Source organism: Chelonoidis abingdonii, chromosome 1 (genome assembly GCF_003597395.2).
Source record: "Chelonoidis abingdonii isolate Lonesome George chromosome 1, CheloAbing_2.0, whole genome shotgun sequence".
In the NCBI taxonomy this organism is placed as follows: Eukaryota; Metazoa; Chordata; order Testudines; family Testudinidae; genus Chelonoidis; species Chelonoidis abingdonii.
The window spans coordinates 17533483-17546457 of NC_133769.1; the positions used below are offsets into that span (position 1 = coordinate 17533483).

Sequence of the window (12975 nt, forward strand, 5' to 3'; positions counted from 1 at the left end):
GTTGCCGATCCCTGGACTAATGTATTTCTGGAATTTGCACACTAGGTCTGTTCACATGCTTAGCTTACTTTGTATCCGTGCATATAATCAACTTTAGCCTTTTTTTTTTTTTTTTTTTAAACAGATTGTACTCCAGGATTTAGATAAAAAGGAAGGTGGTCTTCATGACATATTAACTGTTCTCACTATGAAAAGGTACCAGAAATCCAAAATATTTCGTTGTCTGTGCATTAACTCACTGAGTGCCTATGAAAACTACATGTGAGAGAAATAGACTTTTTTTCTGCTGCTGAACTTCATCTGAGAATTGATTATATTTATTTTTTCTAAGAAAGAACAGCAGTTAATTATTTGTGGGGCTCGTGCAACAAGGGAATGAATTTGTGGCTAATCTTTGGTTTATCTTTTTCTGCCTTCCCCAAAAGTAATGTTAATGTTGATTCTTGATGTCCCTAAATACAATTTTCATACATGCTTTGTTGAGATATATTTTCAAGACTTCTGGTGTACAATATGTAAATATTTTTTTCTCTTGCTTAGGGATGGATCCTTACATGTTACCTGCACAGATCAAGATACAGGAAAATGTGAAGTCATCACTGTTGAAGTGGCATCATAATTTCATTTGAAAGGAGACTTTTTTTTGTTGGCTTGTTTCCCTAATGGATGGGTGTGTGTTTGTTTTAAATACTTTTAATGAGCCATTGCAGACTGGAATAAATTAGGTAAAAGATTTGGTGCTGAAATGCTGTTGTTTATTTTGAGATATAGACCCTTTTGGAACTGCTGATACATCAATCAAAAACCGCCAACCAGTGAACAAGCAAAAATCAGTCGCCTGTTTGTAGATGGGTCTGTAAAGTTTGTACCAACTTGTACCAAAACTTCAGTAATGAAACTGCTTCTAAAGACTGGCAAGGTGTGATCCCTTTTGGAGTTGAAAGTACTGAGTGCAAGTTTCACTGTTCAAGCTAATGTCAAATGGCGTTGTGATCACTCTGTGGAAAACCTGTATGAGGGAAGACATTTGTGTATATTTATTTACTTATGGAATAGCAATAAAATATGGTTTTATATACTTGTTGATGCCCACTATACTTAATGGCATGGATGCAAACAGATTTCTCAAACCTAATACGGTACATTCAGAGCACTACTTGGTTTATGGTGGATAGAAACTTTGATGTGGTTTGCTGCTTAAAGAATACGATAGGTATAATAATTGAGTTAACCAGACAAGTGTAATTTTTACAGTACTTGGGATCCAAGTTTAGAGAGGCTGAGCACCAGGAATTTTCAATGATACCAGTTCACGTTGATTTCAGATCAGTACCAATTTAATTCAAGTAGGAGAAATGTTAAACATTTAAAGTTATAACCCTGATTGATGCAATAGTACTTTACCTTGACAATAAAGGGCTACAAATATAAGGATTGTAGAGGAAGGATGATCTAGTGCTTACCATGCTAGTGTAAGATTTGAGACCCACGCTCAATTCCCTTCTTTGCCACAGACTTCCCATCTGTCCATAGGTAAGTCACTGAAACTCACTGATGTGTTCCCATCTGTAAAACAGGGATAACAGTGTCATGGAGACACAGGATCGGTGCTATGTCCACAGCTTTGGAAGAGTCTAGGAGGAACCCTTCAGTGTGCCAGATCCCTAAGGGATCTTACTCTTCCTCCAGGGTAGGTCATGCTACATTACTGCCTCCTTGACTGAACCTCTGGGTATCTTGCATACCTCAAAACTTTTCCCTATAAACCTCAGGTGTCAGTTCAAACGTAAGCAGTAGAGCCTTTTTTGAACTGTTCAGAGTCCCCAGTATCAACTCATCTATCTGGCTGTATGTCTCTAAAGGAGGGGGTGAGACAGTGGAGCTAGTCTACAGGGTCAACCATATACAAATTGCAGGTCTTTTTAAAGCCTGTGAGGTAGGCATTTATGTGCACCCCTTTCTTAAACTGGGGCAACAATTTGGTATCTAGGCTCCCTGNTGTCTTATCACAGGCAAGCAGCTGGAGCAGCTGGATTTAATGTTCTGAGATTAATTCATGAGCCATCTGCAGCTCTCTTGGCATATGGAATTGGACAAGATTCACCCACTGGGAAAAGGTAAAATGCTTTGATCTTATTTCGTGTGTGCTTTTTAAAATAGATTTAACTGTGGTTACTTGAAAACTGGAGGTTTGATAAACAATAGTGATGTAATTATTAAGGCTTTATTATGACTATAAAAATGGGGAGATGTCCTGGTATTGTCATAACAATAAATGCAAAAATCATAACTTTGCTAGGAAATGTCCAGGGTACACAATATTATAGTTAACATTAAAGTTTGTCATTGGAATTTGAAAAGTTTTTATAGCCTTCATTTTCAATACAGATTTGTTTTAAATTACTTACATGACTTTGAACTGCTAACCATAATTAAAAACCCATCCTGTGCTACAGTGGATATGGAGAAAAATATGTACAAAAATTAAGTCTTGCTCAGTAGTGAGCTGTGGTTGGATTGACAAAAGACCGTGCCTACTTAACTTGAAAATAAAAACCAAAATGTAAGTCAGTTTGTTATGGAAGTCATGGCAATAGTAAACATATTACTGTTCTATCCAAATTTTAAGTTAATATATGTAACTTCTATTACATGAGAGTTTAAGTGTTGGACAAAATTAAAAAGTTGAGATCTGCCTAGGCGTCCATTTTCTAGCCTGCTGTAAGTATAACTAGGGCTCGTAACTGCAAGTAAATGTTAGTTCCAAGTTATGCTCTGTTTAGTCTTAGGTGACTTGCTACTTGTAAGCATGCTATCAACTATTCTATTTCTTGGAAGAATATTGTAAAATAATAGCCATAGATATGATAGACGTATATATTTCAGTACTTCCAATCAAATGTTATTGACAAGCAATTTAAAAAACTTAATTTATATTGTGTGTATGTGTTTAGTTAGAAAAAATGAGTATGAGGAAATGGATATATTTTACTGATCTAGTTTTCAGATGTTTTTGTTGTTTTGTTTTATTTTTAACCTGGCAGCAATGTGTTGGTTTTTAAGCTTGGAGGAACATCGCTCTCTGTGACAGTTATAGAAGTAAATAGTGGAATATATCGTGTTCTTGCCACAAACACAGATGATAGTATAGGTGGTGTCTGTTTCACAGAAGCCTTAGCACAACATTTAGCTTCTGAATTTCAGAGGTAAGTGCTGAATACTTTACAGCTACAGAAAAACATACATTGCTATTAATGTTAGGACTACTTTTTTTAAAATTCTCTGCAATGCCCCATTGTTGAAATAAGCTGTGCTGGAAGGGATGTTGCTCGTTACTCTGAGACAATACTAAATCAGTGTGCACCATGCTTCTGGATGTGCCATCTTCTAGATAAGATGTAAAACCAATGTTCTCACCAATTATGGTCTTCAAGGTTGTAAATTAAACTCTTCAGGGCAGGGACTGTCATTTGCTGTTTGTGAGGTGCCTTGCATGGTAGGAACCTCCACCCGGTTGAAGATTCTAGGTCAGTGGTTCTCAAACTTTTTTACTGGTGACCCCTTTCACATAGCAAGCCTCTTAAGTGCAACACTCCCTTATAATTTAAAAACACTTTTAAATATATTGACACTGTTATAAATGCTGAAGGCAAAGTGGGGTTTGGGGTGGGGGCTCACAGCTCAGGACCCTCCCATGTAATAACCTTGCGACCCCCTGAGGGGTCCCGATGCCCAGTTTGAGAACCCCTGTTCAAGGTGCTACCACCATATAAATATTGGCTAATAATCCCATGCACTTCAGCAAAAGTAGGATAGGGTGAATTCTAAGTTTCAGATGGATAACATTCATTTGCTGACTCAAACTGGTGTGCAGTGTTGCTGTAAGCTTTTTTTTTTTTTTTTACACCCCATTTTTTCAAATAGTCATGTACTCAAGTTTTCTTTAGGCATGCAGATCCCCCAATGCATGCACACATGGTGAGTTTGCATGTACCAACGTTAGAGTACATGCACAGACATCCACTTATTGAGCTGTTTGTGCACCTATGTCAGATGTTTTTCATCTTTGCTTTGCAAAGACTATTTGCAGCCTGTTGGGGTAGGTGCTGTTCAAATACATAAGAAGACATAGTCCAAGAGTGGGAGAAGGAGATGGCGCATGTTTAAGGAGTTGGTAGTACTAGGGGAGACGACAGTAGGGTGAGTGAGAGTATGTGAGGGGGCTGGAGGGAGATGGAAAGAAGTTGGGTGAGGGGTGGGGGGGAGGCCGAGGAGGTTGGGAGGGAATGGAGGAGGGGTGGGAGGAGCTGGGGGGGTGAGGGAGAGGGCGGGGGACGCCGGGTGTGGCGAGGGAGGTTTGAGAGCGAGTAGGGGGTGAATGCTGAGCGGCTTTAGGCGTGGTGTGGAATCAGGTTAGGCTTGTAGGTTTGAATATAGATATCGTAATAAAGATGCAGATATTCAAAGCTAAGACATAGATAGATAATGAGAGAATATATCATAGAGAGTCGTATAAAGTACTGATGAAAGTGAGATGAAAAATTAATATTCGAATGTTGTCCTGGATAGTTGAGTGTAAAACATAGAGAATAGACTTTTTTTCGTGCGTGAACTATCTGAAAATGATTATATTTATTTTTCTAAGAATGAATCAGCAGTTATTGATTTGTGGGCTCGTGAACAGGAGAATTGTGGCCCTTGGTTATTTTTTTTGCTCGCCAAGTATTTATGGATTCTTGATCTTAAATAATTTATACAATTTGTAGATATTTCAAGATGTTAAAATAAAATTTCTTCCTCTTGAAGGATGATCTACAGTTCACAGATCAAGAAAGAAAGTGAAGTCACACTGTTGAGTGGATAATTATCATTTGAAAGGACTTTTTTTGGTTGCTCTTTTCTAATGATTGTTGTTTTTTAAAATTTTATTGAGCCTGCAGTGGAATAAATTAGGTAAAAGATGGTCTGAATGTGTGTATATTGAGTATGAACTTGATGCTGAACATCAATAAAAACGCAACAGTGAACAAGCAAACAATATCGCTGTTGTAGATGTGAAGTTTGTAACCAATGTACCAAATTACCAGTAATGAACTGCTTGAAGATGGCAATGATCTTCTCTGAGTGAAAGTATGAGGCAATGTTTCCTGTCATAAGTCGAATGTGATCACTCTTGGAAACTGTCTGAGGGAAACATTGGGTATATTTATTTACCTATGGAATAGCAAAAAGTGGTTTATTTTGTTGATGCCGCATATAATTAAGGCATGGATGCAAACAGATTGTCAAATAATACGATAAATCAGATATACTGTTATGGTGGATAGAAATGATGTGGTTGCTGCTTAAAGAATACGATATATATTGAGTTACACAGAAGTTATTTTACAGTATTGGGATTCCAAGTTAAGAGGCTGAGCACAAAAGTTCTAGATGCAGTGTAAGTTGATTTCAGAGATAAATTAATCAAGTAGGGAAATGTTAACATTAGTTATAACCTGAATATGAATGCAATGTTTTCTGAAATAAAGGCTACAATATAGGATGGGTAGAGGAAGGATGATCTAATCTTACCAGCGTAAGATTGAGAACAGCTCATCCCTTTGCCACAGACTCCATTGTCAGAGATAAGTCTGAACTATGTGTGTTCCATCTGTAAACCAGGGATACAGTGCTATGAGACACGACGGGCTCATTTAAGTGGAGAGTTAGGAGAAACTTCAATGTGAGTCCTAAGATTTAACTCTTCCAGTAGGCATCTAATATGCCTTCTTGAATGAACATGGTATCTGCATAAAATTTTTCCTATACAATCTCAGTGTAGTTAACGTACAGTTAAGCTTTTTTTGAACGTCAAGTCCGTATCATCATCTACTGTGTAGTCTTAAGGAGGGTGGACATGACTAATTCGGGCACCAATAAATGGTCTTAAAGCGTGAGTAGGCATTTATGTGCACTTTAAAGGGCACAATTTGGTATTAGCTCTGATTATAGCATGGGGATCTTCTCTATCATAGGGTTAGTGCTCTGCTATTCCTGCTTTGTGATTGCGATTATGTAAAATGATAGGTAGGTAAGGTTAGTGATTTACCTAAGGGTAACGACCCTGACAGAGGAACAATAGGAATTGGGATTGTAAAGTAGGGGGAATTCTGTTAATCGGGGGGGGGGTACTTGTGTTTCTTAGCTCTGAGGAACAAGTCTTTCCCTATTCTCTCCTAATAATTTCTAAACTCTTTTAATAAGGAAGGAAAGTAATTTCTATGATGGTTTTGGGTATAGTGTATGTTAAATTATTGTTGTGCTGAGATTATGCATCTTTTAATAACAGTTGTTTCTTTAATGCTAAAGCAAGAGCTGTATGAGGTTTCTAATTGCAATGAATTGTTTAATATTTTCTTTCTTTTTTCTATAAATTCTTTAAACTTGTGAAAGTTTCTAGGGAGGAAAGGAAAAGCAGGCGTGCTATTCTATTTGGTCAGGGAAGAGGACAAGGAAGACAGGAGATTCTCTCTGTCTTGGTATGTTTTCCTTATCGACAGGTGGTTGGAGGAAATGATGTGGGTACTGCATCCATGTTGAGGAAGAAGAAAAGCTGGTTTCTTGGTTCCAACAGGTAGGCAGGAGGAAAGCTGAATAAGGAGGGGAGGTTTCGTGTTTTAGATCCCAGGATTGGACGGGTCACAAGGAGGTATGGACCAGGGGATGGAAGGGGATCAAGCATAGATATTCTGAATGGTGGAGCGAGAATCAAGCTGTGATTATGAGCTTGGGGGATTTAGGTACCCAACTTTGGAAAAGTGGTTTGGGACAGGGAAGACTGGTGGACACTAAAGTCAGGTCTGGACATGGACGCTAGATTACACTGGTCAGTTATTCTCATCAGTTGCTAGTTTGGCTCAGATTCATCCACTATAATTTGTCATGGGATGTATCGGAGGACACTCTGCTGGAGGGAAAGTGAGTTTGAGGATGCTAATGGCGGTCTTTACTCAGACTCTTGGAACAGGGCTGCAGCATACTGTGCAGAGGTGGATGGTGTGGTCAAATCCAGGCTATTCTAGTCTGGGGAGTGTGAAGTAGGCCTCTGTTTGAACTCGTGAGCAGTGTAACAGACAGGTGTATACAGAGACTGGGGCATAATATTTACTTCCAAAGAGGTTATGGAATAGAGGTGAAGAGTCAGGATGGCACAATGAGGGTGAACTGAGACAAGTGTGGACCCAGATAGTTTTATGCCAATGAATACTGAGGGGAGGTGGCCCCATAAGGTGCATAGTGAGGATGTACTGTACTGGTACAAGGAGGGTGCAATAGAGGGATATAGAAGCAGGGTCCTGGAAATGATCTAGTGATGGCCAATGGTGCAGAATGGATTGTCCTTACAGGAACATAAGGCCATGTACCTATGCAGCCTCAGGAGTTGCGATCAACTAAGGTTAGAAGCATCTGATCGGGGAAGTGTCTTTTGGAGGTATCTGGGCTGCAACAGGGGAAAAAAGGCACAGACAAGGGTCTTACTCAGTCTGCAGAAGAGGGACATATCCTGCGCTAGCACATTTCAGGCAGGACGGCAGGAGGAATCCTAGCCTTAGAGAAAGTGAGGGCCATGGAGACTGAGTGCTGCATCTTATTAAGTGTGCAGATAAATTCTGTGGAGAAGAAATCTGTAAGGAATGGGTTTTACAGCGGATCTTGGTCAACAGAGTATTGGTGTCTCAGAGGTCTGTAATTATATAATAGTGGCCATAGGTCAGCTCTCGGATATGGATCCAGTGCATAGGCAAACTGCTGAAGAATGTGGATTTGATGAGTCAGCAGTTTGAAGTTCTGTATCCTGTCAAGAGTAGGAGTAAGTGTAAAGAGTGAACATGCATCAAGCGGATCTTCAGAAGGTGGGATGATTGTGGGCCCGTAGCAAGCAGCTGGTCAGGGAAAATAATTGGGTGTGGTGAAGTTGCAATGCCTAAATTAGAAGGTGCTCTTGCTCTGCAGGAATGATGACTGCGACGGGTTGGGACAGGGTGAGGTTTGGAGGGAGGAGGGGGGTAGGACTGGAGGGGTTGGGCGTGGGAAATCAAGGGTCAGTCTAGTGGTCGATGTATGCATCCAAATACAGTGCTATCCCATCCTGGTCCTAGTAGAAACTAGAGCCAGCTCTGTGTGCTGCCCATTTGGAGCTGTGGACAGCAGAAGCCCTCGACTCCTAGGTGGAGGGCGTTCTGCAGCCGTCCCGCGCATGCGCATTCTCGTGCGCCTGAGCTCCCTTGGCGTGGTTCAGTGGAGCGGCAAGGCAACTTGGGGCGGGTGAGCAGTCATTGACAGCGTCCTATAATGACTGGAGGGGGAGTTATAAGTTGCAGGCCTGACGTCTGATCCCGCTCCTGGTGGATCAAGGGCTTGGATTAAATTCTGTGGTCCGCTGACGGGGCTGTGTTTCCACTTCATTATGTTTTATGTTGTTCCTGTGCTAAGGTCATTTGTGTTTAGCTGACTAAAACTACTGTTAAACAAACTGTTGTGTGATAAAATCTTGTACAAGTTTTGTCGGCGTATCTCATCGAACCACTGCAGCTCAAGTGTGAAGCAGGAGAGCTGAAATCAGAGGTCTTCAGGGAGATGGAGGAGTTTGGATGGGGAGGGAGTATGGTTGGAGTTGCTCCGAATGACCTCAAGGTTACAAAGTGAGGTGCCAATCTTGGGTCTGTGACAACTAGTACTCTATCTCATAAGGGTGTCGTGAAGATAAAATCACTAAAGATTGTGAGGTACTCAGATAGTACAATCTAAAACTTTTATTCAGTGGCAAAATAAATGCACTTAGTCAGTGTCCCTAATAATTCTTCCTAACAAGAAACAAACAGTCTATAATGGTTTAGCAATCTAAACCATGGGTTTTAAATGCCTAGACTCAGTGGAATGAATTGCAGGTGAAATCCTGGCAAGTTTGTCTTGGTCCTTTGAGGGCTCCATTTGTGGTGTACAGAATTTTAGGATGAGGCCTTAAAAACTATGGTCCTGCTTGCTCTGCATACACACATGAGATAGGGTTGCCAACCCTCCTAGTTTGGCCAGGAGTCTCCCAGAATAGGGCTCAATCTTCCAGAGACTACTTAAGCCAATCTGGGAGATTTAAGGCCGCTAAAAGTCCGGTCTGCAGTGCAGTGGGGCTAAGGCAGGCTCCTTACCTGCCCTAACTCCACGCTGCTCCCAGAAGTGGCCCACATGTCCGACAATGGCTCCCAGGCAGAGGCGTGACCAGGGGGTCTCTGTGCATTGCCCCTGGCCGGAGTGCAGACTTCATTGCCCAGGAATGGGGAACCTCAGCCAACTCTCTCCTACACCCAAACTCCCCCCCCCCGAGCCCACACCCCTCATCCCCTCCTGCACCCCAATCCCCTGTCCTAGGCCTGAGCCCCCTTCCATACCCAAACTCCCTCCCGGAGCCCGCACTCCCTACCACACCCCAACCCCCTGCACGAAGCTCAGCTCAGAACCCTCTCCCACATTCCAAACCTCTTGGCCCCACTCTGAATGAGTGAGGGGGAGAGCGAGCGACAGAGGGAGGGGGGCTGGAGTGAGTGCAGGTAGGGCCTTGGGGAAGGGACGGGGCACGGGCATGGCCTTGAGGAAGGGACAGTTAAGGGGGCAGAGCAAGGGTGTTTGAGTTTGTGCGATTAGAGATTTGGCAACTGGATCCCAAGGTAAGATAAGGAATTGCCCTGGGCACCTCTCCACCACTGCAGTGTGCTGATTGTTCATCTAGCTGTGCACCTACTCTAGAGGTGGCTGTGTGATTCCTGAATGTATTTAGCTTTGCAACGAAGAAAAGAGAACTGATTATTTTAGTTTAGATTTCTAATAGCAATGAGACCTATAGTATTGTAGCCACACAACTGTTAATATGCTTCTATTGTTTGTCAGGATATCTAGACAAAGCTCATAATATACAGTAGCTAAATGGAAATAGATCCTCCTCTGAAGGGTAGTCAAATATAATGGAATTGTTACTGGTCTGGTCAGGCAACTGTTAAGTTCCCTTGGGGAAATTCATGCCATTGACCAGCAGGGCTTTAACAATGTGGGTAACATACAGACGTCCCGCAAAATCAAACAAAATTTTTCCGGTAACGGCTTCCGCATTCCAGCTTTGGCCAAGCACAGTGAATAAATTAATGTAGATACCTTCTTCCCCAAACAATCTTTCTGAATCCTCTGTTTGTGATGAAGTGGGCTGTAGCCCACAAAAGCTTATGCTCAAATAAATTTGTTAGTCTCTAAGGTGCCACAAGTACTCCTGTTCTTTTTGTAGATATAGACTAACACAGCTGCTACTCTGAAAACTGTTTGTGACTATCTCCTTTAGCAAACACAGAAGGTTTTCTGCATCCTGCAGGTAGAAGCAATAGATTGTCTGCTTTTTATCCCTTTCCTTTCCTATTCAACAGCAGCTGAACATATTGATAAAGATCTTTATAGATGTGTAGAGCAGTGTACAAAGACTGCTGCCCTGGTTTAGCCTGTCATNAAAAAAAAAAAAAATTTTTTTAGATTTGCACATTTATATTGTAATTCTGCTTGCAGAACCCAAGATAAATTACAGTAATATTGCAGAATGGTTGAGGCCAATAAGTCTTTCAGTTATTCAGCACAAAGGATACTACTGCATGCCACTGGGATTTCCATAGTCCGTGTTGCACACGTGACATCTGTTTAGTTTCAGTGATAGGATAGAGAAGGGATGGCATCTAAGATATAAAGTTCTGCAATAGCTAACAGATCCTCTTAGCACAGTGGGAACTGATCCTTGAATGGGAACTGCAGGCAAAAGAACACATCAAGGTATCCCACAGGGGTTTGAAAGCTGTGAAAAGCTCACTTAAAATGGTGCCTGCAAGTCTGAACTAAGCATAGTGTGTTTAAAAGAAATTTCTAACAGGAAATGGTGAGTAGAGGAGTCAACACAAAACAAAGTGAAAATTGCAACATTAAATTTTTTTAAAAGGAAACTAAATTCAATGAATAAAAGTGGAATGTTAAGTGGTGTCTTTTAAAAGTGAACAATTTTTATAAATGTTCTGCTTTTACCTTGCAGTAAAACTCCTGAGCTCTGTTTTATGTAAATAGTTGGCTGTCATGATTTTTTTGCTTCATTTCCAGGTCTGGTTGGCCTCAGCTAAGACACTGTTGTTGTATTTGGGGGGGTATTTAAAGGGTTCTTTAAAAATGTTTTTTTTTTTCTGTATGGAATGCTGTTTTTTAGCTAGCTGACTGATACAATAGGATGCCTTCTCCAGAAATGATTTCATGCTTGCAAGCTGTCTTTCTTTTAAGACACATGCCAAGGATCCAGAGGACAGGCAAAAATAATGTTGTTTTTTTTTATTGTAGCATTTCTGTGTGTTTTTTATACAATGGGCCATAGAGCATTAAACACTGTAGAGCAATTTAACCTTCTACAGTGTAGCTCCATGTTCACTTACATTCTGTAAAAGTTCTGAAGTCACTAAGGAATAATATTTTCTAGGTGGTTCTATGTGGTGGGTCTGCTCGAATCCCAAAGCTACAACAGCTGATTAAAGACCTTTTCCCAGCTGTGGAGTTGCTGAATTCTATCACACCAGATGAGGTCATTCCCATTGGGGCAGCCACAGAAGCAGGGATCCTAGTAGGGAAAGAGAACCTCTCATTAGAGGAGGAGGCACTATCTATTGAGTGTTCTACCAAAGATATTCTAGTTAAGGTAAGTCTCAGTTTAATATTGAAACTTTTTTACTCCACTAATGCAAAAATGGATCAATATTGGTGGTGACTCACTTGGAAATGTCGTATTCATTGGTTTACAGCGGTGGTAGTCTCCAATAACCATTCTAGCACTAGCAATTACATTGCAACTTCCTACTAAATAATTCAACATGTAGGGCCTGATCCATAGCCTATCAGAATCAATAGACATACTGCTATTGATTTCATTGGGCTTTGGATCAAATCCTTCTTATGCTATAATAGCTGAATTGACCATTCAGTTGCAATTGGAAATGCTGCAAATACTACCATGCTGCAGCATTTGCCTTTATTGTGAGTATTAATGCTCAATTATACTTTGAAGCAGTAACCACTGTATGTAGCCATCTGATAATTAAAAATCAGTTTTCGCTAGCTTAACTCTCATTGAGTAGAGCTGGATAAAGCTATAGACTAATGTCTTTACATTTGAACCCCTTCTGTAAAGTTCATGCAAACTTTTCTTGTGTGTTAGGGTGTAGATGAATCGGGGACTGACAAATTCACAGTGCTGTTTCCATCGGGAACTCCCTTGCCAGCACGAAGGCAGCACATGCTACTTGCCCCAGGAAATAATTCCTCTGTATGTCTTGAACTGTATGAGTCTCAAGGGAAAAGTCCTGCAAAAGAGGAAGGCAAATTTGCACAGGTGGGTACATATAGGAAGTTAATATAGAATTCTTGCTGTGAATTATTTGGAAATTCAGTGGATGTACAAGAACAGACTTTTTGTTGGGAGGAGTGGTAGTCCCTGTACCAGTCTCACTAAAAATTCCCTTTAAATCATTCCCATAAACAGATCATACTGAGTTTCCAAGCAAAGTATTTTTTTAAAAAGGAATTCTACCTTTACCTAGCACCTTTATCATGCTGAAGAATCCTGCAAGTGCTTTGCAAGCTGTTTATATATGAGCACTGCTGAAATGCAGCAAGCAACCAGTCCAGCAACTTACCTCACAATGGTAAATTAGGAGAGAGAACTTTTTTGGCCAGGAATGGTGGGGTAAATAGCACAAAAAGTGCTACAGGATCTATTTAAGTCCACCTAAATTGGATAGGATCTTAGTTTCAAATACTGCTTTGAAAAACAAACACAGTAGAGTACCATGTAGCATATACTTCTGATTTAGAGAAGTTAAAAATCAGTCAGATACATCTAATACTCCCTGGATGAGTAGTGGTGAGGATTCA

At 40.8% G+C, this 12975-nt stretch overlaps 1 protein-coding gene across 2 annotated transcripts in view; it reads left to right on the plus strand.

Annotated features, from left to right (window-relative positions):
* HSPA14 (heat shock protein family A (Hsp70) member 14) overlaps positions 1-12535 on the plus strand; it is a 31284-nt gene extending 18749 nt beyond the window's left edge. Inside the window, exons 11-12 of one of the 2 annotated variants that reach the window (XR_012655616.1) lie at positions 125-195; positions 541-1078. Coding sequence is in view for 1 of the 2 variants with exons in the window: in XM_032799976.2 (XP_032655867.2) it covers positions 11528-11743; positions 12260-12460 (417 nt within the window). In the remaining variant the exon portion in view is untranslated. Of the gene's footprint in view, positions 1-124; positions 196-540; positions 1079-11527; positions 11744-12259 lie in introns of those variants that run through there. The other variant, XM_032799976.2, reaches the window with a different exon arrangement.
* Positions 12536-12975: the final 440 nt, after the last annotated feature.